We start from the raw sequence: 26988 nt of genomic DNA on the forward strand, positions 1-26988 counted from the left end.
AATATCTTAAGAAGTACTGAGTCCGTGCAATGTTATAGAAAAAGATCAGTGTTCTCTTTCTTAGATCTTGCGATCCAACTTGATTCCAGTGAGATAAAAGGCATCCCGAGGGAGAATCCTTGGGGACTAAAGACCCCATGTTCCTAGAAAAGCAGAGAAGATCTATTACCAAAAATCCCCCTCGGCTTTCTGGTTGCATCCCACACCGGGTATGTCAGAGGTTCCTGGTGTCAAAGTGACCAGAAGTATCCCTCTAAGAAGTTGCTGTGAACACTGCCTTGTCTTGTAGGAGGGATGCCGGGATCCACCTGCGTCCCCACTGCATTCTAGACTACAAATGTGTGTTGGTGAAAGGACAGAAATGCTGTGGAGAACCTGCCATTCTTAGCCCATGGAAAATACCAGAAAACTTTATAAGGGATAATGACCTCATATTGTAATTTAAGTAGTCAGTGGGGCATATTAACAAAGAAGAGTAAAGAGAGAAATCCATCATTATTGAAGTGACATTTCAAGACATGTAGATTCCCCTAGGAAATGGTCCCTGGTTGGGTTTTAATTCAACCAAGTACTGCTTTCAGCTGGGTGGGAGCAGAGGTCTTGCAGCCAGAAGCAGCATGACCAGAGATGTGGACGTGATCACAATAAGCCATGTGGAGAAAACCTCACACGGGAGTCTTAAGATGGGTGGCCATCCCAGTGACTTCGGTGCTGCTCTGAGTCCAAGAAAGGCAACTCTGTATAACAATAGAAATAAAGAGAGGGCATCAAGCTTCTGGGTCTTATTACCATTCCAGCCAGGGCGCTCACTCCCAGTCAAAAGTCAGGCTTTGTTCCTCCCGTAGAATAACCACAGGCTGGAGTATTGCATTTGAGCAATCCACAATGAAAACGTAAGACCAGCGAGACCCATAAGACTCTGCTCCTTGAAAAGCCCCTGAAATGAAAGTAAAAAGAGAAGACAGAGTAACTTATCAAGCTTGCCCCAAAACTCCAAGTCCAGATGAAGGAAGATGCAGAATCCCCATCCCGGGGCCACCGAAATATGATGTGGGATCATGAGCCCAACTGTCAAGAATTCTGGAGACATTTAATGGTGTGAGAAGGTGTTTGTTACAGCACAGGGATAGGACCCGTGGGCAGCAAGAGTTGCATTGGGATTGTGACAAGTGACTCATGACATAGGGGTTCTATCCTCTGGAGGCAAAGGTGATGTCAGGGCTCCAGGAAATTGAGTCTGTAGGTTCTAGAGGTCTGGCTATCGTTAAGATTGTGTTTTTCTTGGAAATCATGAAGACAGTGACATAGTCAAGTTGAGTTTCATGTCCTACACGAGTGCGATCTTTATCCAATGACCATTTGTAGTCCCCTCTCCCCCCTTAGGCTGTCACTGGTGCCTGAGAAGGTTCTAGATATGCATTCCATCATAAGGGGACAGGTGTGGTTTGCAGGTGTCAGCTCTGTGTTTTGCCCTCAGTGTACCTTTTGTTCTTTCCTCACTATCATGTGCACCTGTGTTGTGAGACCACAGGTCTTGATTGGAGGTCTAGCTGGCTTGGACACACTGCCTGTGGCTTATTCCTTTGACTTTTCAGGAGAGGGAGTTTTGTACAGATCAGATGAGAAGAGCAGAAACGTGGGGTGCTGGGGTGTGAAAGAGTCATGCCCCGGACCGGGTGGGGGATCATGGCAGTGAATGCCACCGTCAGTCCGGGAGTGCAGGGGCTGGCGGTCCAGGGTGGGGGGTGGACATTCAGTAGGTACGTGTCCTGCACCATGTGAAGCTCTATGGGAAGTGCGGGGCAGAGAGGTCCCCATACTGGGCAGGGTGGGGGTAGAGTCGTAAGGGGGCAGGGCTGGGGACAGTGTGCCCCATTATCTCAAAGGAGAGAAAGAGCAATCATCCAGAAAATGGCCAAGACAGGATACTAAGGGCCTGGCTGTCTACAGTACAGAATGATGAGTTTATCAAACAAGGATCTGCTGGAAGTTCCTCGACCAAGATTAGCAGGCTGTATGACCTTGGGACCAATCCATCACTTTAATCTCTCAGAGCCTCACTTTCCTTATCTGAAAAGTGGGGACACGGACAGCTGCCCCATACGATGGTCATGAGAATGAAATAAGAATTAAATGAGATCAGTTTTGGAAGTCACTTTGCTGGAGACGGGTACATAGCCGACCCGCCAGCCATGCCAAGGCTCTCCTCCCCTTCTGCCCTCCTTCTGCCTTGTCCCCCTCTTCTCCGGTTCTTGGTGGTGGTGTTAGCTAGCCAGACTCGCTGGTGTCTCTCCAGAAAACCACGAACCAAGTGAAACAATTCAATGCCTGCTTCTACTCCCTTAGAATTAGAGCCGCCTGTATGAGATGTGGCTACAACTTTGTGGATGTGGCTGCTACAACTTTGACAGCACATCCCTGTGACTTGTGGTTTGGACTTTATTTGAAACCACATTTTTCTTATCTGTCCTCATTGACTTCCTATGAGCAGGTATCTCTCCTAATCAGGCTTTTGCTGTGACCTCTCCTTGCATGGAGTGTGTAGCTGCGCTGGCACACCCAGCCCTTGCTGGGGCTCTCCCCTTCGGACCACTTACAAAGGGACCTTATATTTTAAGTCAAATCCTTTGATAAGCCCTTCCGCACCTGGTGGAAAATTCCTCTAGGCATTTGTATGTGAAGTGGAAATAGGAAATCTTCTTCTGATAGAAAACCCCCTCCAGGACCTGACAGTCTGGTGGAGAAGGCCAGGGTTGGCCTGGGACATGCACTAGAGGAAAGGCCTGGAGGGGCAGGAGTTCGGGAAGGTTCCATTACACTCCTCCCCAGCACTCCTGTCTGAGCAGGCCAAGAGCATGCCTTCAGGAACAGGAGTACACTGACCCGAGCTTGTCTTCCATGGCCTTTGTCAGGCAATCCAGGGAAGTGACAGGACCCACTGCTGTTGAAATGCACCCTCTCACCTTGCATGGTGGCCCCGAGGGGACTGGTACCCAATGGGATGGGGGCTGAATCGTAAACAACGCCCCTGGCTCCATGACACTGTGCTTATCTCCACAAATATTGACTCTGGAGGATCAAACAAGTGGCCAAAAAAACAATAATATTTTCCCCAGGGAGAAGTGCCTGTTCGGACAGCCAGGACCTAGTGGGGCAGACAGATGGGGACAGGTGGCACAGTGCAAGGTGAAGGTCTCCCTCTGGCTTGGGGGTCCCTTCAGAATCCCGGAGGACAGGGAATGAGAGATACGGCCCAGTCCCAGCAGTGGTCCTGAAGAATGCCAGGCACCCCATATTCTGGATCCGAGTTTTTCCCAAGGGCAGAGAATTGCTGCAAGAGTCAGGAGTCCCTCGGTCAAGACCAGCTGGGGTTTGGTGGACACTGTTGAGCCTGCTCTTGGGACTAGACCTCCTGCCAGGGGCCTTCATGAGTGATTCTACTCAATCCCTCAGAAGCCCTGTGAGCTAGGAGTTCTTACCCCATTCTGCGGATGAGAAAACTGAGATTCCAAGCAGCTTGGTGCCTTGCAAAGAATTACCCTGTGGATTACCTGGCGGAGCTGGCCTGGGGACCCCAAATAACAGCCTCCAAAGTGGGTTGTGCTCATTCTGGTTGTTTCAAGCTACGAAGCCTGTGGTGTTACAACTCAAATGCCCCTTTACACGCCGAAGGTCCAGAGACCAGGATTCTGGACAAAGAGCAGGAACTGAGGTCATTGACTTGGCTGAGCCTCCGGGTTATTTACTATTTTGTAAAGATATGGATGGAAATAATTATTGATTCTCCATTCTGGCTCAGGGGCAAGAGGCACAATTTGGAAAGTATTGGCAAGGTGCCCAAATGCAGGGTGTGTGTGTGTGTGTGTGTGTGTGTGTGTGTGTGTGTAACAGGAGTAGGGGATTCACTGTGACTCTAAACCAACCCTTCTTCCCAAACCCCAGACAATGTTATCCCAGAGTCCTGGCCACTGATTATTATTACAACGTAGCAGAGTCCTGAGGATTCTTTCCTCTAGAAGCAGAGGGCTGGGTCTTAGGAGGCCTCTAGCTGGGGCAGGTGTGGGCATGAAAAATAATATCCCTCATGAGGATAAGAATGATGAAGAAAAAGAGGCCAAGAATGCAGAAAGAGAGAAAGAGACCCGCCCTGAGCTAAGATATGGTGTGACAGAGCAAGGACAACATAGGAGATAGAAATAGTTGTGCTGAGACAAGTTGGAGAGGGGAGAGAGAAACACTTTACAGACAGTGAGGGAGGTTAGGTGCCCACTGGAGGCCACAGATACGAGGAGAGGAGTGGGGGCCTATGGAGCAGACTCAGAGCAGCCGCAGGGGCTGGGCACTGGGAGACACCACAGAGGGCCCTGATGTCCTTGCTAACCACCAGCAGCCCCAGAAGAGCAGTTTCCAATAGGCACCTGCTGTGCACAGCTGAAACCCAGGGGAATGTGGAGTTGAGTTGAGGGAAGAAGAAAAAAGAATTCCAGAAACACTCTCACAACCAAGGAGCCGGAACTCTGTTCCTAACACCACCTCCAGGAAGCCTTCCCAGCCCACTCTTTAGGCTGCAGAGCTCCCTCTGATATATCCAGAGTCTCGCTGTTCTCTTGTTTTGCATTCATAGTTCAATAGAATTATAATCAGGGTTATAATGCCCTATAGGTCCTTTTATTTGTGTTTTTCGTGTGGGTGTATATTGTTTCCTTTAACAGCCTGTACATTTCCTCTACTATTTCTGTTAGATCTCTTTGCAATATTTAGTGCAGGGCTCCTGTTCTTTTGAGTATGTACAACACTGTCTATTCCTTCCTTTTTTAGCAATTTATACTTTTTAAAAAATTCCCATACTTCTTAAGTTTCATGCCATTCTTCTGGCCGTGTCTTCTATTAAAGCTCTTGATCCTGCCTGTTGCTCTTTATAGGATATTTATTATCTCACGAAGGCAGAGCAGACATTTTTATTCTCACTTTATAGATGAGGGAACCAATCCTCAGAGACTTGCCTAAAATACGAAACCTGGCCAAAAGATTAAAACACTTTCTACATTTTGTGCCAATATATAGTACACAAGCTGATTTTAGAAGGTATTCCAAGAAATTTCCTTCATTTGGCAAGATACATATTTTGTTTTCATGTATAGAGGGAAAATAGTATGTTAAACCTGTGTTTTTTTAGCACATTACTGCTTGCAGTATTTTATGTAAATCAAATGAGTTGACTTAAAGATAATATTAAGTAAATAATAATCAAGATGGTTCAAAGATATGGTAAAATTAGAAGTAGTTTCCAGAATGACTGATATTTGGGTAGTGCTGCTTGGTGTCAGCTCTGTACATGGTGCCATGCCGTCTGTGGGGTTCTATTGCCAGCACATAGCCTGGAGCAAGAGGTAGGAGTGTCTGGTGGAGTGACCAGAGCTTAGGGGAGTGAAACCACATTCATCCAATGACCTTGAGTGAGGGAGGAGCTCTGTTTCTTCAGGCTGCAGTTCTTCCACTTATGGAGACATACCTGAGGCTGCCCACTCATGTAGGGAGAATGGGGTAATCTCTATCTGCTACAGGCGAAGCCAGGCAGGAGGAGAGCAGGAGTTGGGGAGAGGGGTGTGCAGGAATCAGAGACCAGTCGCTGCCCTCATTGAACTTTCTGGGTCTTCGGAAATGGAGGAGAGTGATAGAAGGCACAAGTAATACAAACGCAGATCTTAGGACAGCCTAGATAGACAGCTCCAGTCCTGTGAGGCTGTGTTAGCAGCAATGCACAGGGACAGCTGAGGTTTGTCACACCTTCAGGAAGGTGGTCTACAAGGAGTGAAGCTAGCACACCTGTTCAAGAGGGCCTGACTCCCTCAGGGAGCTTCTCTCATCCTCACACTGGCCTCAAGAACTGGTTCCAAGGAACCTTGGAACTGGGAGGGAAGGGTCTTCCTGTTCCCCTAGGGACTGATTCTTTGCCACCTCCACTCACCCACACCCCAATGGCTTAGTTTCCAAATTGGATGATTTCATCCTTCCCTCCCATACTCACATCTCCCTCACTTCCCCCTCAGTCCCGGTGGAGCTGGTTCCTGATTGGAAGAGAGAGGCTGCAGTTTAATTACAGAGCAAAGGAGAACCAAGGGCTGTCTGTAAATTGCAGTGTGTGGTCTCTACAGCCTTCTCCCGGGCAGGAAAGAGGTGAGGAGTCAGAAGGGTGCTGTTCAAACCCATTTCTCACCACCCCTCAGCAGCAATTTTGTAAGAGACCAAACATGCCTACAGCAACTTCTTGCCTTCTCTGACTCTCTGTTGAGGCAAGAGATTTCCTGGAAAGGGGAGCTGGGGCCCCGAAGTGTGTGTGGTGTTGAAGGAGGGGAGCAGGGAGCGAGAGAGGACCCGGGAGGGGGAGGTCTGTGTGCTCAGCTGGACACACGGTCTCTGCAGCTTGCATCGCAACACGCCTTTGCGGAGGACTTGGGTTTCATCTGTAGGAGGGGTTCTGCTTTTTTTGATGTTCTGACTATGGGGGAGACTGGTGCTCTTGGGGGGCGGGTAGAAGGCATGCTGAGCCTGTGCGCCTGTGATTTATACCGCCAGGGCTCAGGAAAGCTGGCTGGGTCCCCTCCCAGACTTTATTTATTTAGCTTTGCTTGCTTCTCAGCGGCCTCGAGGGGGTGAGGGTGGGGGTAATGGGGAGATGAGATAATTGTGGGGGCCTGAACAAATTTGCTCAGACGGTTTTGTGTGGCTGCGATCCACTGGGCAAGCTGGGGAGAGAGAGAGAGAGAGAGAGAGACCCCTGAGAAGAAAGGGGGTGGAGGGAGAAAAACCAAGTGCAACAACACTGGGAGTCAATGTGAAGACGCAGAACTAAGAGCGGTGGGGCCGAAGGAGGTGGCCAGGGTGAGCCGTCTTGCTCCCAGCTGAGGGCCCGGGAGTGGGGACAGCCTGGATTTACCGAGAGGGGAGGGGGCGCCTGCAGACAGATTTAGGATTAAGCAGTCGGCTGTGCTTCAGAAGCTCCCCCATTGGAATAAGATGGGCTCTTGCTTGCCAGAGCCTGAAAGGTTTATTTAACCATTCCAGATAGAGTATCGCCAAACAGATGCAGTCTTGTTCCTCGAAGGAAGAGCTGCGGTGGGGGGAGGGGGGCAGGCCCATCTAATGGAGGCAGCAGCCCCGCTCACATTTTCCATCGATGCTCACCCTGCCTGAGACCTTTTCAGGGAAGCCAGTTGCCAGTTCTCCCCCAATCTGAGCCAGGACCCCTGCCTTGCCTCCCTCTGCCCCCCTGTCTTGCCTTCCTCCTCTAAGAAGCATTGGGGAATGCTGTGTCCTCTCCAGGTCTTGTCCTGATGACCAGGAGGGTCTGCTGGGGCCTGGCCGAATGCCCGATCCAGACTCTCAGCTGGGGACACTGGGGCCCCGGGCACCTCCCTCTGGGCTTCTGGGCTGGAATGTGGATGGAGTGGGAAGCCGGGGGGAGCTCTCATGGCTGGTGGATCACATTCAGGTTGGGAGTAAGACTCCAGGGTCTGAATGACCTCCTATGGCCTGACAGTCTTCGAAAGCCTGCTCTCTCTAATTAAGGAGGCCCCAATGCAGGGGTTGGCATTCTGCAGACCTCGGGCCAATTCTGGCCTCCATTTGCTCTCGTAAATAAAATGTTACTGGAACACAGTCACGCTGTGAATGTGTTTGAATATCACCCTTGGCCGCTGTGGGCCTGTAATGGTAGACTTGACTAGTTGTGACAGAGACCTCATGAAGCCCACAGTGCCGAAAAGATTCACTGAAGGGTCTTTTACTTTTGCCGACCCCTGATCTAGAGAATTCAGCCTAATCTAGGGAATTTAGGCTGAGGGATGCTTTGCTCAACCCCCCTCTCTTTGGATGCACTGGGTTGCAAGGTTTTGAACCCATCCAGAACGTCCACAACATTTTGACCTCGATCGCCTTACAAAAGAAGGTGGGGGGGGGTGCATCTGATTTGTTTAATGGTGTACCCCCTACTCGAAGCCTGGAGCTCTGCAGTGCTCCATGTGAGACTGTGAGCTTCTGCAGCTGGGAAGGAGCGGCTGTCACGCTGGAGGTAAAAGAGTTGATTTGCTTCATTCCTATGGGCAAGCCTCTGGAGAGCCGCAGGGCTCCTTGTTCTCCAGGGAATGAGCGGCAGCTTGAGAATTGGAGGGTGCTGGAGTGACAGCTTACCTAAGCTTGTTGGTAAAGAGGGGTGGGGGCCATGCCCGCCATGCTCCCCAGAGGTGGCCCGAACAGCCTCTTCTGTCCTGCCTGTCCGTTCTCCAAGCCCCTGAAGATGAGCTGGCCTGGGGGCTGTCCGACCAGCAGAATGAGGATGATATGATGTGGTGAGACTTCTGGATGCCAAGAAACCTTGCAACTTCTACTTGTTTTCTTGGGACACTTCCCCTTGAAACCTAGCCTCTTCACCCTGAGGAGCCCAAACCACATGGAGAAGACCGGCCAAGGGGTTTGGGGGAAGTCACACCATGGTCGACCACACAGTTCAGCTGCTGGCCAAGAGCCAGCGTCTGGTGCTGGCCAGGTGAGTGAGCTGCACTATCAGGCGTGTCCAGCCCAGTCAGGCTTCCAGAGATGACCCAAGTCCCAGACACCGTCTCTCAGAGCAACAGGAAAGGGCCTGTGTGCAAATTACCCAGCGGAACCCAATTAATCCATAGTACCTCAAGAGATGATACAGGTGGTAGTTTGAAAATTTAAGTCTGGGGATGGTTTGTTACACAGGGAAAGGTAATGGGACGATGGCAGCATGGGCCATGAGGGCCTAGGGGACAACTGTGCCATGTACCTCGATGTTAGCAAGTCTGGAGTTAGAGGGTTGGTTCCCAGGGTAGGGGAAATGTAAGGGTTTGACATCTGACTCTATTACACAATATAGATCTTCCTTGACTTACAGTGGGGTTATATCCTGATAAACCCATCGTAAGCTAAAAATTCTATAAGTTGAAAAATTTGCATGTAAGACACCCAGCCTACTGAGCATCCTGGCTTGGCCTAGTGCATCCGAAATGTGCTCAGTTGTGCAAAAGCAGCTCACACAAAGCCTATTGTGTAGTAAAATATTGGAATACCTCCTGTAACTTATTGATTACTGTACTGAAAGTGGAAACCAGAATGGTCATATGGATTTGGAATGGTTGTACTGTACTGGTTGTTTACCCTCGTGATTGAGGGCTGACTCTGAGCCTCGGCTCTCTGCCACTGCCCAGCAACAGGAGAGAAGACCATCCACTCATCCCTAGCCCAGGAAAAGATCCAAGTTGAAAACTTGAAGAACAGATTCTGCTGAAGGCATATTGCTTTGGCACCATTGCCCACTGGAAGAATTGTAAGCCGAACCATTGTGAGGCAGGGGCCATGTGCAGGGTCCGCAGACTGGTCATTTAACCTCTCTGGGCCTCATCTGACACTTAAGGAAATTTAATATAAGAACACCTGTGCAAGTGCTCTGAGTTTTGTTCCTTTCTTCCTCTGAGGTTTTGTTCCTTTCTTCCTTCTTCGTTCCCTGTGCCTGTGGCCATGCTGATCAGCCGGGTCTCCTGCTTACAGTAGGGAGAAGGTTCTGAATTCTCTGGCCAGTTCCATGCCTTCTTCCAGGCTTATGAGGCACCATTGCGCTCCTACTTCCATATCTTTCTTGTTACTCTTCATTGTATTTCCCAGAAGCTGTGTGCCTCCAGTTATCCCCTTCCTGCCTCACTGTGGGCTGGGGATCTATACCCACCCCTGCCTCCCCAAGCTTGGGGTGATTTCCTCCTCCTGCAAACATCTTCCCAGCTCTGTTATTTATTTTTTCTAAGATTTATTTATTTATTTTAGAGTGAGAGAGAGAGAGAGACAGAGATCGAGAGCATGTGCACGCGTGGGCTGGGGGCAGAGGAAGAGGGAGAGACTTAAGCTTAAGAGAATCTTAAGCAGACTCTGTGCTGAGCATGAAGCCCAGCGTGGGACTCAATCTCATGACCCTGAGATCATGACCTGAGCCGAGACCAAGAGTTCCAGCTTACTAACTGGGCCTTCCAGGAGCCCCCATCTTCCCAGCTGTACTAGAGCAAGGGCTCTCCTGGGCTCACACTGAGGAGCTGTCAGTCTCGTGCTCCATCCCCATACGGTGCCAAAGGACATGCGCCCCTCATCATGAGCAGGAGGTAATAATAACAGCGTGACTATGTGCCACTGAGGGCTGCATGCCGGGTGGAGGGTTTCATTTACTCTTTGCAGCTCCCCTCTGAAACAGGCACTATTATTATCCTCCCCTTATTAGAGATGGGAAAACCAAGGCTCAGAGAGGTGCAGCAACTTGCCCCTCACGGCACAGCCAGTGAGGGAAGAGTCTGGACCTGCGTCCCGTCTGGCGTCAAGCCCTTTCTCTTAACTCCTCTGCCAGCCTCTGGGGCTCCCATTCCCATTTAGATTTTCTTTAGTGTTCTCGCTGTTTGATTACTGTAAAGTCACCCAGCCCAAGCCCATACCTTCTAGAGGGCAGGGCTGTCAAGGAACCTAAGCCAGCATCTGGGGAGAGGCAAAGATGCTCCGAGGACAAAGATGATGATGGTGATGGGATCCAGTTGCCAGCCGGGCACGTGAGGCCAGTTAGGAAATCACCACGGAACACGCCGCCCTGGCCTCTTCCTTATCTCCGAGCACATTTTTCATTTTTTATCTTTCCCACAGCAATGCTTTCCAGATTTTCATTATGGAGTTTCCAACCAAGGCATCGGCTCAGAAGAGCCAGATGTCCTCTTGCTTGCTCATTTGACTTCAGGATTCGTCAAAGAAGAGGTACACCGTCTGCGGCAATTCCCAGGGGTGTGGACAGAGAGGAAAGCACACCCTCTGCTCAAGCAATACACTTACCTCTTTCTTTCTTCTTCCTTCCTTCCTTCCTTTCTCTTTTTTTTTTTGGTGCTTTTCTTCCTCCTGAAACAAACAAAACTAAAACAAGACTTCCATCATAGAAACGTCTGCACTTTTTAGGTGTTACTCATGGTACTGAATCATGATACACGGGTAGGACATTACGTAACATGTGATACGATTTTCTTTTAAAATTCATCCCATTCTATCATTTAAAAGGTACTCAGCTTCCTCAGTCATCCGGGAACTGCGAAATAAAACCACGATGCCGTGCACCTGTATATCCCCCAGAATGGGTATGTGAGAAAAGATGGGCTTTGTCAAGTGTTGGCTGGAATACAGAGCAAAAGACTGCTGGGGCACCTGGGTGGCTCAGTGGGTTGAGCCGCTGCCTTCGGCTCAGGTCATGATCTCAGGGTCCTGGGATCAAGTCCCGCATCGGGCTCTCTGCTCAGCAGGGAGCCTGCTTCCCTCTCTCTCTGCCTGCCTCTCCATCTACTTGTGATTTCTCTCTGTCAAATAAATAAATAAAATCTTTAAAAAAAAAAAAAAAGACTGCTGATGGCGGCAGAGACACACACACTGACTTTGCAAAGCTTTCTGCCTGTCCTCTGTCTACTAAAGCTGAACACATGGATACCCCATCAGCCAGAAATTCCGGACCCAGTAGAGCTGCAACAAAAATATGTGCCCGTGCTCAAGAAGCAGCTTGTTCTAGAAGGTTCGCGGCGGCTGTGTTCAGAAGAGTCAAGCATGGGGAACTATCCAAATTCCCATCCACAGTACCACGGATAAGGAAATTGCAGGACCGTCATAGCAAGGAACACTGCCCTGCAAGGAGAAGGAACCAGTACCTGACCACATACGAGAATATGGATGCATTTCACCAGAGTGGTGGGGAGCATTGGCCAGACACAAAAACACTGCCTGGTGTATGTGTTCACTGATGTGAGATGCAAAAAGAGGACAAACTCATCCATGTTCGTAGAAGTCAGGGTAATGGGGTGCTGGAGGTAATACCTGGAAGGAGGCGTGAAGGGGGCTTCTGGGTGCTATTTGTGCCTGCCTGCCTGCCTTCCTTTTTCTTTTCTTTTTTCTTTCTTTTTTTCTAAGCTTTCATTTATTTATTTGGCACAGAGAGAGAGAGAGAGAGAGAGACAGTGAGAGAAGGAACACAAGTAGGGGGAATGGGAGAGGGAGAAGCAGGCTTCCCGCTGAGCAGGGAGCCCCAATGCGCTGTGGGGCTCTATCCCAAGACCCTGGGATCATGACCTGAGCCTCAGGCATACGCTTAACGATTGAGCCACCCAAGCACCCCCATGTTCTCTTTCTTCACTTGGGTACTTGTTATAGGGAATTTGTGAACATTTATCAGGTTTATGGTATGTGCACTGTTTTGCACGAACAGCACACTTCAATACAATGTTTTAAAAAATACACTTCTCCGTCTGATGACTTAATGGAGATAAATCCCACCTTGGGTCTGACGTGCCTTTAATATTTCTCTTTAGACTGGCTCATCTTTTGTTAACCAGAGGAATATGCCAGGTTCAGAGGCTTTCAGGAGGCAACAGTATCCAGCTTGAATGGAATGGCATTGTTTTGTTTTCACTGTGTTTATTTTTACGGTTGCCATCTATATATGGCCATCAATCCTGGCTTTCCATTTATGGTAGTGATATACCGTTTATTTTAAAAATAGCTTTTAGTTGCCAAGAAAAAAAAAAAAGAGAGATCTGACTTCACATTAAACAAATATTATGTAAATAATACGGACAGGTGGTACTTGGTTAAGGTAAACCTCCTGAGGGTGGAGTTTGTGAAACACTTTTCAAATGGAAAAAGGCAGGGATTAGGGGGAGGGGAGAAAACCAGTTTCAGCCTGTCCCCATCTCTCAACAAGTCCCCACTGCCTGGCATCATCTCTCAGGCCTAAGCACATACCCTTGACAGAGGACTAGGAGCAATTTAAAGTAAGGTATGCTCCAGAAAGAGCAGGCACAGCCGGGACAAGGAGGACAGAGAGCCTGGGTTCACTCAACAAATATTTGTGGAGCCTCTGAGTGCCCAGCGCGGTTCGAAGCCCTGTGCGGGCAGTTAGAGAACAAGACGGGGTTGAGTTCCTCCACCTCTCCAGGCTTCGGATGGCAGAGAGCCATCTGGTAGCAACAGCCAGGCTTTCTGGAGGAGAACTCTGAACCTCACAGGGGTTAGGACTTAAAAAGATGGGGTTAGTGGCGGCGGCGGTGTGTACGGCTGTGCATGTGAGTGTGTGTGATAAAACGGACTCTTCCCCAGGGAACTAGGAGAAAAGAATTGGGGTCTGGCCATCAGACTCATTCCAGAGCAATCTCGAGTATTTTGGATTTGTCAAGTTGGCCTCACTTTGTTCATCTCCACAGTGCTTTGCTTAGAGATCAAGAACTTTAAATAGAGCTGGAAAGAGGAAGATTCTCAAAGAGTCCTTGAGGCGCTGAATGAGTGAATGAAGGTCTCTCCAGCTCCTCTTCGGGACATCATAATGGAGAATGTTCTCATACTGCCCAGAGTATTTTTAGAGACAGTACTTTTCATCCATTCACTCATTTATTCATTCAGTATATTCACTGAGTGCCTACTACGTGCCAGGCCCTGTATTTTAGACCTGTGTCCTGTCCGCGTGGTAACAGCTAGCCGCCTGTGGGTATGATTTAAATTTTTGGCTAGTTCAAATTGAAATGTGCTCTAAGCATAAAATACACCCCAGAGCTTGAGGATATCGTTGGAAAAAAGGAATGCTACATCGTTCATTAATAATTTAGAATATTGATTACATATTAAAATGATATTTTGAATATAGTGAGCTAAATAGGGTATTAAAATGGGTTTCACCTATCTCTTTTCACTATAATCTAATGTGGCTGCTAGAAATTTGAAAATTGCACCGTGGCTCACATTTGTGCTGTGCATTAGATTTCCACGGGACCGTGCCACGCTAGGTACTGTCCGCATGCTGAGGGCACTCAGACGCTAGCGGGTAAGGACAACAGGAGCAAATGCTACCAGAGAGGTACAAGGAGCCAGGGCACACCCAGGAGGAGAGAGGACTGTCTCTTTCTACTTCTGTCAGATCTGCACTAGACACAGCTCTATGGACTCTTCCAGAAGTTCAGCTGCGGCACTCCTCTGCTCAAACATGGACACTGACTTGCCTGCTGGTCCTCCCCACCCCCAAGCTCTCTGCTGGTCTAAGTGGACCTCCTTTCTCCAACCTTCCTTTCTCCTTTGCTTTGGCTGGTCCCTCTGATGCCAGTGTCCTTGCTCTCCCTGTGTCTCCCTGGGTAGATTTCTAAGTTTAGATTTCAATTCTGATTCACCCAGGAGCCCCCTCCTCCTTCAAGTCTCTGACAAACGAGTTGTTTGTCCACCTTACCAAAATCTTCACCCCAAATGCTGGGGTTTCTCACTCACCTCCAGGACCAGGTGGCCACTTGGCGAGCAGTTGTGGAGTTCAGTCAAATGGCCAGGAGTGCTAAAGTTAGAGCAGGCATGGAGGGCTCTGGGGGTGGGGGTGGGGGAGGGTGGCAGAGGCTTGGGAAATTAAACCTAGGCTGGAGTCAGCTTAAAGGTGCATCCCTGATCAAGAGAACCTCTCTGACAAGAGTCTTTGTTAGGGTCACAACATGGGTAATAATTAAGGCCTGGCCCAGCCGGGGCTAGCCAAGAGAGATGACTCAGTTTAAATCAAACAAAACAGGGAAGGGAGGCCATCCTTGTCCATCTGCAAGACCCCATAGAGCTCTAAATGCCGCCGCCCCCTCCTCTCACACCTGGCAGTCTGATCTGACCTCTCCAAGACCCCTGAGGCAGAGTGTTGGTTAGGGGGGTGGGGATCTGGCCCATAGCAAATGCCTCTGGATCAGGGAGAGGAGGCAACTAAGGCATTACTTTGGGGGAAGTCAGGCAAAGAGGAAGGGAACAGGTTTCTCAGTGTCCAGAAATTGCATTTCTGGTAATTATATGTTAGCAGATGTTGGCAGGGTTGGGAAACTGCGGTGGTCACCAGGAGGGGCTCTTCAGGCTAGGCTGGTCTAGTGGATGGGAACCTGCTTCTTCCGACCAACTCACTGATGACCAGAGGCATTTCCCCAAGCAACGTGTGGGCACTGAGTGGAACCCTGAGGATGGAGGGAGATGGTGGGAGCGCACTGAAATCCACCTGAAGGCCAAGACTCCGTCTTATGTCCTTTGCATTGCCCCAGCACTTAGCCCAGTGCCGGCAGCATGGGAAGCACGCAAACTAAGACCTTCTGAACCGAACTGAAAATAGGAGACAAAAGCACCCACTTTTCTCCACTCCCGCGCGGATGCTACCCAAGCCCCAAGTTACTCGCATTCCGCGGGAGTCAGGGAGCCTGGGGTAAGATGGGTGTGGAGGGACGGAGGTTCAGCGGGGCGGCGGGGTGGTGATGGTGCAAGGGACCCACAGAGGCCAGAAGCGCGGCGGGGGAGGGTGGGCGTGCGGGCGTGCGCGCACTCACAGGCCGGCGCGCGGGAGTGTCGGGGGAAGGGGGTGGTCTCCAAAAGGGGGAGGGGAGAAGGCAGGGGGCGGGGAGAAGCAGGGCCCTTTAGGACCCGGCTGCGGCTGCCGGGGAGGAGGAAGAAGTGGAGGAGGCGGCTCCCGCGCTCGCAGGGCCGTGCCACCTGCCCGCTCGCTCTCCGCCGTCGCGCTCACCACCGCCAACATGCTGCCGAGACTGGGCGGCCCCGCGCTGCCGCTGCTCCTGGCACCCTCGCTGCTGCTGCTGCCGCTGCTCCTTGGCGCCGGCGGCGGCAGCGGGGTGCGCGGCGAGGTGCTGTTCCGCTGCCCGCCCTGCACGCCCGAGCGTTTGGCCGCCTGCGGGCCCCCTCCGGCCGCGCCGCCCGCCGCCGCGGCCGCCGCGGCCGGGGTGGCCGGAGACGCCCGCGCGCCCTGCGCGGAGCTGGTCCGCGAACCCGGCTGCGGCTGCTGCTCCGTGTGCGCGCGGCTGGAGGGCGAGGCGTGCGGCGTCTACACCCCGCGCTGCGCCCAGGGGCTGCGCTGCTATCCCCACCCGGGCTCCGAGCTGCCCCTGCAGGCGCTGGTCCTGGGCGAGGGCACTTGTGAAAAGCGCCGCGACGCCGAGTACGGCGCCAGCCCCGAGCAGGTTGCAGGTAACGCGCACTGGGACAACTAGTTCGGAGAAACTTGGAGGGCAGCGGAGCGCGGGCCGGGGGCCGTTCGGTGCGAGAGCGGCGTGCGACGGGAGCTCCGCGACCGCTTTAGTGGAGGAACAGCGGAGTCCTCGACCGGTTGTGGGCGACTGCTTGGGAGGGGGACGCGAAAGTCAGGCCCGGGGAGGGAAGCTGGAGTTAACAGCGTGCGGGAGAGCCCTGGCTGCTTACCGGTTTGGTGGGGATAAGTGGGCAGAGGAGAGGCATCCCTGTTACCGTGGTCTTCCCCGGGTGGACGTACCTCGACTTATATTTTGGAAGGGGGGATATACTGGGGAGGAGGGTGTTGGCCAGACCTGGGGGAGTACGAACTTGAGGCTTAGCTGGGGCACAGTTTGAGTCGGTGGCCGCCGACCGAAGGTTTCCTGGAAAGGTCCGGGTGGAGGACACTGCTGGGGGGCGGAGGCTGGCGGGTGCCGGTGACTTCGGGACGTCTGATGAGAGCGGGGCGCTAGGAGAAGGGCGGCAGTTCGTCGAGGGACCCTTCCGTTTGGGATGGTGAGGTGGAAAGAAAGGACTTGGTACTCCGTAGGGTGGGTTGCTTAGGAGAGAAACGCAGACGAGCTCTGCTCTTATCCCGGGGAGAACGAAGAAGGCTCGTGCTTCTCTGTTGGGAGGAACAATAAGAGAGGGGCATTTCGGAGTCTCTGCCCAGCAGTTGAGTCAGTGTAACTTAAGCCGGGTCGCCGGCTGCAGACCCGGGGCGGGGGCAGCAGTGCTACTCACTGGAGCATCTGGGCCCCAGGGCAGAAGGCAAGACGATGCCCGGGCGCTGGACTGGGCTGCTCTGACCGCGGGGAGGTGTTACCCCCGTCCTGATCCGGGGAGATCCTCCCTGTGCGGTGGAAGGGGGGGCCCCAGGAGTCTTTGTAAGGGATCCTCATTACCCCCAAAACGATTTTGAGGGACACGACCAGGCAGTCAGAATCTCACTTTTGTTTTGGTTTTTGTTTTTAAAAATTACAAAAGCCTTCTGCCCCAGTGGTCTGGAGGAGACTGTAATTATTTTTTTTTCTTCTTGGAGACAGTTGGGAAATGTGTCCACTGCCTGCTGCTGTTGTTTTAAAAAGCAAGCGAGTCTGACCAAGTTCCTCAAGCTTAAAAAAAAAAAAAAAAAAAAAAAAAAAAAAAATGGAAGAAAGGAAGAAAAGGGATAAGTGAAAACATTTTTGCTTGCTTGTAAGCTTATGCGGTCCTAGTCATGTACCCCCTCCCCGCCCCCCAGGACCGTCAGGTCAGGCCTCCCCACCTTTCCTCTCCCCAGCCATTGTTTTTTCCCTGTTCTCCTTGGGAATGGAATTGGGGGTAAGAGTTGAAATCTTTCTTCTATTTCTCTGGCACATGTTGACCTTGAGTGCAGAGCAAGTTGGGGTTTCCTCAGAGGAGGTAGCAGAAACCCTGAGTCCCTTTCTTCTCCCTCTGCTTGCTTCCACCCCCCCCCCCCCCCCCCCGCCTCCAAATTAACCCTTCCCTCCTGCTTCTCTTAGAAAGTCATAATAAAAGGAAAAGACTTGGCCCTGTGTTCTTGCTCCGTGGCCCCCTCGCTCCTGCCTGCCACCCCCCCCCCCCCCGCTCCCCACCAGGGAGGTACTGTGCTTTTTGAGCTGAACTCTGAGAAACTAAACATCTTCCTCAGCAGGGTGAACTTTTCAAAGGCCTCCAAGTTCACAGACTCCTTTGGATTGTGATCGTCTTAATCATTAAGTGCCGGGCACAGGTCCTCCCGAAACCTTGTACTTTTTTCACTCTTCCTCCTTTCCACTGGCCGCTCTCCTGCTTCCAAGCCCCAGAACAGATGCGGGAGATTCTCCCCATTCACTCCTCCCTAGAGCCCGAAGGGGGGAGTTGTCAGGGGAGCCCAGGGACAATGGGGTGAGTTCATGGGAAGAATGTCACTCTGGATTTTCTGCCTGGTTATGGGACTCCTTTCCGCCAGCTAGCCCCAGCTGCCTCCTCAGCTCTCTCCTCCCAGTGCCCAGACAGACGCCTTCCGCATATTTCTCTTGTGCTCCAGACTGGGAAGAGGGGGCACGGGGGTGGGGGGTGGGAGCTAGATGTGGAAGCTGGGTGGGCACCCTGGAAAGAAGTGTTCCAAAGCAGGGTGCTGAGGCTTGAGGACTGGGCAAGAGGGGGCACTGCAGGGTGAAACCTGGGCTGGCAGGGGTGCAGGAAAGAGAGGGGCAAGTTTCGAGGCTTCTGTCCCAGAGAGGGTCTTGGGCAGGGGCATGGCACTGCCCATAGAGCCCTGGGGTCCGGGTTGGGTGTCACGGTGCACAGAATGTGGCCCAGATGCACCCAGAAGAGACCGTAGCCCTGAAGGCTGCCTCCTCCCCCCTCCATCACCCGTCCCCTTTTCTCCCCTCTCTGGAGAACGAGCTCTCTCCCATCCCAGACTGCATTCCTCTTTGAGCAGGTTGCTTTTGAGAATTTTAAACATACCCTCTTATTTTGAGGCAGCAAACCCCAGCAGTTCCGGCTTTGCTGTTAGCTCTTTTGTCTTTGTTCCCAGGACTCAGGGGCTGTGTCGCTGACTTCCTGGGGACGGCTGGGATGCAGGGGGTGGGGGGTGGGGCACATCTGCGGGTGCTGAGCCTCCATCCCTTGGGGGTGATGGGTCAGGAATGGTTGGTTCAGAGAAACTCAGCATGTCAGACTAGGGGTTGGAATAGGTGAGTGAGCCTGGAAGAAAAATGGGAGTGGGGGGCCCCCTGAGATCTGTTGAGGTCTGGATCTTAACAGTGTGTGGGTGTGTTTGCTGATGGAGTGGGCAGGAGTGCCTAGAAATGTCGGGGTAAGAGGAGGAAGTGGGCACCCTTTCAGAATTCAGGGTTGGCGGGGTGGACTGGCTCCCTCCGCATCTCCCTGCCTCCTTCCCTGCCGTGTACAATGCCTGGGATTATGCCGAGGGGCGGAGCCGCCCCAGTGGCCGTCTGGCCGTCTGCACATATAAACGTGCTATAGAAATGTGCAGTCATTCAAAGTCCCAGGGCAGGCAGGCAGGCGGGCGGGCGGGCGGGTCTGAGGAGCCTTTGCATCTGCAGTTGCTGGGGGACCAGAAAGGGGGGCAGAGGCTAGCGCTGATTTACAGTGGTTCAGTGCAGCTTCAAGAAAGGGGAGAAAAGCAATGGGACTTCTGGCTCCAAGCGCTGCTTTGCATCTTGTCTTGCATAAATTTGCATACTGAGTTCAAAGTCGTAAAATAGACTTGGGGAATGAGTGGGACCCACTGTCACTGATTGCTAACACCACTACCTTCCGCCACCCTCCCCCCTTCTGGACAGAACACCCAGCACTTGCCCCGCTAAGCTGCTCTGCCTGAGTCACCAGGACGCGTTGGGAGGAGGAGGTGGGGGAGTTGAGGTGGCGGGAGGGGGACTGAGACCGGTGGTTCCTGGGCCACCTGACTTAGTGGGATGTGGCTGTGTACACTCTGGCCTTGGAGGGAGGTCTGGTCTGGAGGGTGTGGCTCCCCAAGTCCCAACCGGGCCGGCGAGGAGGCAAGCAGTGGTGGGCTGGCTGCCTCCTCCGTCCCTTGTGCTCCTCTGAGGGCTGGAATCCGAGGAAGTCTTGGAATCAAGGGTTTTTTGCCTGCAATCTCCTTACTCACCTTCCACTCTGTCCGCATTGTTCACCGTGATGGTTCCCTTTGTGTGGTAATAACGATCTCATCCATTCCCCTGACAAGGTATTTGAAGAAGCTTTGAGGAAACCAAATCCTCTGTAACCAGGTCATAGGATCTTGTAAAAATAGGGCTGAGGAGTCTCTGAATTAGCATAGGTGGTGGTGTCCAGGGGAAAGAGGAATCTATGTGTTCACGACCACGGCAGAGGTCTGTCTTTGCAGTGGTTCTTGGTCAAGTTGAACTATTGAGTTTCCTGGCAGGCAGAGGGAAGAGGGAAGCTTAGACAGTTCTAAGATTTTGCTTACCTTAGCACGGAGCTTTAAACTGAAATTTTCGGGCAAATCCTTCCTATGGGTTAGGGGACTATGTAGAAGTTAGTCTTAGAAAGACGCCTGTGGGCCTTGGGAGCAGGAGCCTATTTGGTTCCCTTTGTCCTGCATCTTGAGGACCTCCTTGGAGAGAATCCCTGTACTGGAGCCCATTAATCAGGTTAGCTTCTTGTCGGGTCTCACATTAGCTGTTCTCTGCTGTAGAAAACTGGATGCACAGTTGCTAAATTTTGATATAAGGAAGTTCCAAAAATTCTTGGTTCCAGTGAAATGCAAAATAGGACGACAGTTCCTGGTGGGGGGCTGGGGGCACAGCAGGGTCTTCTGAAGGGAATGAAGGAGGAGCAGAAAATATGTAGGCTCTGCCCACATTTGGTTTTGTTGTTGACCCCGCTCACATGCTACAACACGGTACCAGCAACAACAGCGATGACAAAGGGCTCGGTTATTACTATTTTTGAAGAGCCTCATCACCAGGGACAGCATTTCATTTCAGTCTGTCCGTTCTTAGTGTTCCCAGTCCCCCTTTCCTTCCCTGCTTAATCGATGCTGCTTTTCTAACCCCCTCTCCCCTGGCCCCCTCGGCCTCTCCCACTATGGCTGGGTCTTGAACAGCGGGTTCAAGCGGGTAAGGCTTGAGAAATGGCACAGAAGAGAGATGTACCCCAGCCTTCCACAGGACTCCAGGTAGGTGGAGACCCCGTAGGTGGTGGGGATTGGAATGCTGGAAACAAGTCTAATTCTGGGATGAGGAGGGTGGTTGGCAGAGGAACATGGGGCTGGGCTTTGTGGGGGGGGGGGGGGGGGGCAGGGGTCACCTCCCCAAGGGGGTTTGTGCTAGGGTTGCTCTCCCTGCAACCAAGGCAGAGAGGAGCAAGGTTAAGCTTTTAAGTCACCAGGGGAGCTGGTGTTCTGTTTGGCAGACGTTCTAGGCCTCTCTACTCCTTGCTGTCTCTGGCCAGCTTTTTGCTGAGATTGGCAGGCAGCTGCCAGGGGTTCGGTCGCCTTCCCATCTGTCTTCCTCGTATCATGAACTGGCTTCCTAGCCTGCTTTGTCTCCTGTCTTCCAAGATCCCTGTGAGGGAGAGAGGGAGGCGTTTTACCTCCATGTTGCAGCTTTGGACTCTGAAGCTCAGCTCAGGCTGAGCAGGTGAGTCACGAGCTGAGAAGCTGCTGACCTTCCTTCTGTTCCCCTCCGCCCCCGTGGTCAAGCAAGGGAAGGGGGGGCTGTAGGCAACAAAAGTCTTTGACCCCGTCAGCCCGAAAGTTTGTTCCTGGACACCTGCCATGCATAGGCCAGGTCTGGCTGTTTGCATTCCCTCAACTCCACCGGGAGGCTCAAGGCCTGGGGACTTCACAGAGAGGGAGGTGACCAGTGTGCTGCAGTTGGGAGAGACAAAAGGGTCCCAGGGTGGGGTGAGCAGAGGTGGGGGGTGGCCGCCCTGCTTGTGCCATCATGGGGACCGGGTTCCATTGCAGCCTGAGTTCGAGAACCCGAGTGCTGACGCGTGTGGGCCTTCCTCGAATACCAGTTTACCTGTTGGTGGAACGGGGACGATTGCGTCTCTTCAGCGGGGTGCGCATGAGGACAGCTGTGGTGTCGGCGAGCGTCCGGCCTGCAGCCGGTGCTCACACACGCTGGCTGCCTTGACGGCAGCCGACTGTGTCTCCTCCCTGACGCCCAGCGAGCTGGCCTTCGAAACGAAGTCCACGTGGGCTGTGTCGGGCTGGCCGCGTGTCTCCCTGGAAGTTTGAGGGTCGTGCTTCGTGGCCTCATCGAGGTGTGAAGTTGCTTCAGCTCAAAGCCCGGTTTCCAACCACGTGCTCGCCAAGGCAGGTTCTCCCCCAGCCTCCGTCTTCCTTATCTGTAAATCAAATATCGACAGCAGCAACTCTGTAGGGGGGCACCTGCACGCGTGTGTGTCTGTGTGTGGGTGTGTGTATGTGGAAAGCTAGATAATACAGACAAAACTAAGCACTTCTTTTTTTTTTTTTTTTTCATCTCTTTACGTATAAAATGGAAATATCCATCCCTCTGGCCTACTTTCACAGACTGTAGTTGAGCTGTTTGTAGAAAGGGTAAGGAAACTGTACTTTAAATACAGTATAAATGGATTTGACGTCAAACAAGTGGTTTGAGGTGAGAAGGCTTCCATTTTTTAGGGATGAATTAGGCAGTGCTCCTTAGGGCTCGTACCCCGATGTCTGAGGCTGACTGTTCTTCATCTGGGAGCTTCACCCTTTAATCCCTCAGTTGGGAGTGGAGGGACTGCAGGGACAGAAGTGGCCCCAGGGTTGGGACCCTGGGTACTTGTGCGGGCTTGCTGCTCTAAGCTGGTGACAGGGCTGGGTTCTGCCTTCACCCGGCCAGCCAGCCGTGAGGACCTAGCTGTCTGAGGTTTTCGGAGGACCAGAGGATCCCTGAGGCCCCCGTTCAGGGGTGGGAAGCTCCTTCCTCCGGGGACAGCCCCCTACAGGCGCCCTGCTGTAGACCCAGCTTCAGAACAATAGGGTCAGGTGGGAGCCAGCTGGTCTTAGCACACTGAGTACCTACAGCATGGGCCGGGCTGCACGGCCGGGGAGTTGTCCAAGGCAGGGAAGGCCCTGGGGTGCCTGGTTCCTGCTCCAGGAAAATGGGCTCTCACGTCTCTCTTGCCTGAGCCTTGGGTGCCAGAAAGTTGAACGTGATCCTGGCAAAGACATTGGGCATTCTGTCCAAAAAGTGACGTGTCCTTACTACGCTGTCTGCAGAGTGGACCTCGCTCTGAGTTGGGGAGCAGCCTCTCATTTCGAAAAGGTTTGATGGGCTCTCCACAGGAGTGCAGGGTGGCGGGGGGTTGTTGGGGAGAGTGTTTTCTGGGCTCTGAGATTATTCCCAGTGTCTGATTCCATTCGTGGTCCCAGAAAGCCCTCTGAGTGACCGCCTTTCTGGGCATAATGATAGTGGCGGCTGTGCTCTGGAGCCTCTGGTGGGAGGGAGGCCCCAGGAAGCAGAGAAGGGGGCTGCTTGAATCTTCAGGGGTCAGCAGAGGCTTGTAGTGAAACCCAGGACAGTTGGGACAAAACACAGCCCTTGCCACTGGGAATCTGAGGTGGAAAGTTCCTTCGACTTGGAGGGCCTTCATGACCATGAGGAGGGAGGTGCCGAGAGGAGAAGCCCACTTTACAGATGGGATAGTCAGTCCAGAGAAGCTTGTTGGCTTTCAGGTTCCAGGGTAACTGCAGCCCACCTCCATCTCCACAGTGAGTAGAGTGTACTGGCTATGGATTTTTTTTTCCCTTCCTGGAAAATGGACCATCCCCCTAAGCCCTTCCTCCTGGGCCACTCCTGTTCTTTAACATAGCCAGGGAAGATGTGCTCTGGCTCAGCTCCTGGGTGTCAGTCAGGGCGCAGAGGGAGACCTTGCTCAGAAAGCCGGCTTCTCCGGAAAGAAATACAGAGTCGACTGTAGTCAGGAATTGTTTCCCCCCACAACCTTTTTTTTAGTGGGGGGAGGGGGCACTTGGCAGCCTGTGGGGCCCCTTCTGGCTGCCAGCCCCACATCTCTTCCTGGCTGTTGGGAGGCAGGGCAGGAGTGGAGATTGGGGAGAAGGGGCAGGGGCTGGCTGGCCTCCAGCTGTGGGGCTGGAGAATTGGCCCATGGGCCCCCCCTTCAGTTGGCCTGAGCAGAGGAGAGCCTGGGGTTCCTAATTAGTGAATGGGTATAGGTGTGTCAGCCTGTGTTTCCTTCAAGGAGCTGAGTGCTGGGAGGCAGGAAGCCAGGAAGCCAGGGAGGGAGGGCCTCAGAACCCAGGAAGGCCTCAGCAAGTTGGGGAGGTGGGACATGGGGAGGCTTAGCATGTTGAACCCTTGAAAGGATTCAAGGAGGTGGGACCTTCTAGCAGGAGGGGTCTGGGCTGGATTGTGGGGTGCAGTGAGCCAAGGGTCTGCCCCAAGGGGTAAAGGACAAAATAATGGTAATTAAAATCACTTTCTTCCAGACATCATCCACTTTGACGAAAGTGTTCGTAGAGTTTTTTTGGTTTGGCTTTGGTTTTTTTTCCAGCTCTTGTTTTAGCCTCAGGATTCTCCCCACTTGACAGATGAAGAAATCAAGGCTGCATTCCAGTTCCAGTGCAGGCGCAGACCGGAGTGGATCTGGGTCACCAGATGCTTCTCCCAGGGCCTTGACTTTTGGATGGAGGTGCCAAGTTGCCTGTCCACGAGAAAGTGCCTGAGGCCAAGATAAAATGAAAATGGCAGTCCCCTGGGGGCCCTTGTCTCCAAACCGCCTGATAAGGCTGGGTCGTTTCTATAGCAACAGCGGCAGGAGGTGTGGCTGGCCGGGAGGAAAGGGAGCCCAGCTAGGATGGGTGTGGGAGATCAGAAGGGCTTTCCAGGGACAGGCAAGACAAGATCCCTAGATGAGGAGGGGACGAAGGTGATCAAACAGAAGGAATAAAGCCCTGGGGGTTAAAAGCTGCCAGTGACGCCAATGACCAGACGCCAGCCTGGTTCCCTGAAGAGCCCTGGAGCCGAACAACCTGGATTTGGTGTTGGCTTTGCCAGTGATGACGTGACTTTGGACAGCTGGCCTCAAACACTCTGGCTTTGTGTGTTTTTTTTTTTTTTTTTTTTTGTCAAGGTGAGAGGGGATAAGAAACTATCAACCTCGTGTGATTGCCGAATGATAAAATGCAGTTCTGTCCACAAAGCTCTTAGCCCAGAAACTGCGATAATCGATGTCCTGCAGGTTCTCCTTCCTTCTTCGCCTAATCGCAGCCCACGGAACAGGAGGAGAGGGACTGTTTTTCTGTATTTTCTGATTTGCCAAGTGTATTAAGAGCAGGGACGGAGGGATCCGGTTCAGAGGAATGGCTTCTTCCGTGGGGTGTGGCTTCCCTGGATGGCTGCCCTTGGCTTTGGAAAGCCCAGAATGGGGTTAGTGGTGGAGGGTTTTCCAGTGGGTGGTCATGGCCTTTGGTGCCACGGTCACTCATTACGGTTCTGCCAGTGGTTGAGAGCGTGGCCCGTTTACGCCCCAGAGTCGGGGAGTCTCCCTCAAAGCTCTGCGGGTTGTCCCCGGTTCCCGTTGCTGCCTGTCTGCCCAGAGAGCAGAACCAGGGAGGACCCCAGATGTGACAACCTATTTTATCAGACACAATTAGTGAACTTTTCGTTGAGGAAAAAGAAAAGCATGGTGACCTATTTAAAGACACTTATTTATATTCAGGACGCTTCTTGTGCTGGTTTTGAGAGTGTGGGCAGGCAATCCTGGACATCTTTACAGGTTTTTAGTTTCTGTTTGCGCCCCCCAGGTTCAGTTTGTCAGGCCCACAGTCCCTGGGAACAGCCTTCACGGGGCTGGAGAGGAGGCGGGCGGAAGGCGAGGGTAGGAGGAGACGCGTGGGTAGGACCCAGTCTTGATCACTCCGGGAGCTGGTCTGTGGGGTCATATCCTCCGAACGGAGTGTGGGAACGCTTGTTTGAATGTGGGTCCTGGGAGAGGGACGCGTCTTTTCTCTTACCTCTTTACTTCACTTGCTGATCCCTTTTTTTTTTTTTTTCCCCTTTTCAAAACTCCTGACCAGTCTTGCTGCTGGGGGTCCTGGATGGTGAGGGAGAGGCTGGAAAAGTGAGAATTAAATAGAACACAGGACCCTAGGCCAGAGAAGGGTGGGGTGGTGTTGAGGGAGCCAGCTGTCCTGATCCTGAGGGTTACACATGGAGGGAGCGCATGCCGTGTGCCGCGTGCGAGAATGTGAAGATGCGTTTGACACGCGACTCGGCACCAGCGGAGCCAGAGAAGCATTTCGTTTTATTTGAAACTTTTTTTTTTTTTTTTAAAGATTTAATTGTGTTCTTTTAAGTAATCTCCGGACCCAACGTGGAGCTCAGACTCACGACTCCAAGATAAAGAATCGTGTAGTTTTACTGACCGAGCCAGCTGTAGGCCCCAAGAGAAGCATTTTAAAAAGTTGAATATTAACTATGAAGGAACCAAAAGTCAGTAGAGCTCTTTATAAATCGAATGCAAGTGAAGGGGCAGCTTTTAGCCTTTTCAACCAAGGCTTTTGGGAAGTTCTCCAGGTGAAATAGTGAGAACCCTTTCTGGTGAGTCGAGTCACAGGAGAGAGAGAATTGGGTTTGACGGGTCTCTCCTTTCAACTTAGAAGGCACCATCTTGTCTTCCAGAAAAGTGAATCGAGCACACCGAATGTCCTTCCGGCCCTCCTTTCATTTTTTCATACTTTTCTTTAAAGCGCTATGGGCGCGAAGTCCACATTTGCATCTTCAAGAAGCTCCATCCTTTGGAGGAGGAAGGGAGAGCAGGGACCCGGGCTTTTTGCCAGTGTGCTCTGGGTAGGGAGTTGTGAGAGAAGCGGAGTCCAATAAAAGAGTGCTTTGCCCAGGGATGGCCCTTCATAGTCTCAGTCCAGGGGCCTTTGGACACTTGGAAGCCATATTGCCCTTCTTCCTTGAAAGGTTCCTCCTAAACTCTACCAGAGCAAGTCTGCAAGTCTGCAGTTTTTTCCCCATCTGCCGTGTGTGCTACCTGTTTTAGTAATTACCGTGAAAGTCTTGAGTGGCTTCTACCCTGGATCGTTCTGATTCAGTTAAGGCTCTTACTCTCTGGGCCTCAGGGAACTGGAACAGCTGTCTCCCTTTTTCCGGGCATGACTGGCCTGTGGGCACCTGCACCACGCCACACCTGTGGGTGTCCCCGGTGCCCTGTGGGCTCCACTGGGATGCCCTTGTCCCCTTGGCTTTCCCTTCTCAGGTCTGCAATATCTTGATTCCTTTGTCCTCCTCTCCTGGACTCTGTGACTGTCTTCCATTCTCTTTGGGTCTTTCCTCTGATTCATTTCTCAGTTCTTCATCCCACAGAGACCTGGCCAGGAGCCCATGGTCAGTCTCTGGCAGGCAGGTGACCCTGGTGACACTG

The 26988-nt window shown here is 52.3% G+C and overlaps 1 protein-coding gene and 2 long non-coding RNA genes across 4 annotated transcripts in view; 2 read left to right on the plus strand and 1 right to left on the minus strand.

Moving 5' to 3' along the window:
• On the minus strand, window positions 1–16607 carry LOC132013530 (uncharacterized). 2 transcript variants are annotated; one of them, XR_009403028.1, is made up of 4 exons: window positions 16282–16607; window positions 10879–10941; window positions 790–937; window positions 1–143 (listed from the first exon to the last, which is right to left on the minus strand). It is a non-coding gene; the product is annotated as an uncharacterized LOC132013530 (long non-coding RNA). The 2 variants fall into 2 exon arrangements; XR_009403027.1 differs by lacking the exons at window positions 10879–10941; window positions 16282–16607 and adding an exon at window positions 3552–3650.
• Window positions 15484–26988, plus strand: part of IGFBP2 (insulin like growth factor binding protein 2) — a 24264-nt gene continuing 12759 nt past the window's right edge. Inside the window, exon 1 of the mRNA XM_059393444.1 lies at window positions 15484–16050. Within this exon, the coding sequence (XP_059249427.1) occupies window positions 15603–16050 (448 nt within the window). The 5' untranslated portion in view covers window positions 15484–15602. The remainder of the gene's footprint in view (window positions 16051–26988) is intronic.
• LOC132012875 (uncharacterized) lies at window positions 20415–22001 on the plus strand. The gene is made up of 3 exons (XR_009402789.1): window positions 20415–20749; window positions 21134–21212; window positions 21542–22001. It is a non-coding gene; the product is annotated as an uncharacterized LOC132012875 (long non-coding RNA).

The sequence above is a fragment of the Mustela nigripes genome, chromosome 3 (genome assembly GCF_022355385.1).
Source record: "Mustela nigripes isolate SB6536 chromosome 3, MUSNIG.SB6536, whole genome shotgun sequence".
NCBI classification, from domain to species: Eukaryota; Metazoa; Chordata; class Mammalia; order Carnivora; family Mustelidae; genus Mustela; species Mustela nigripes.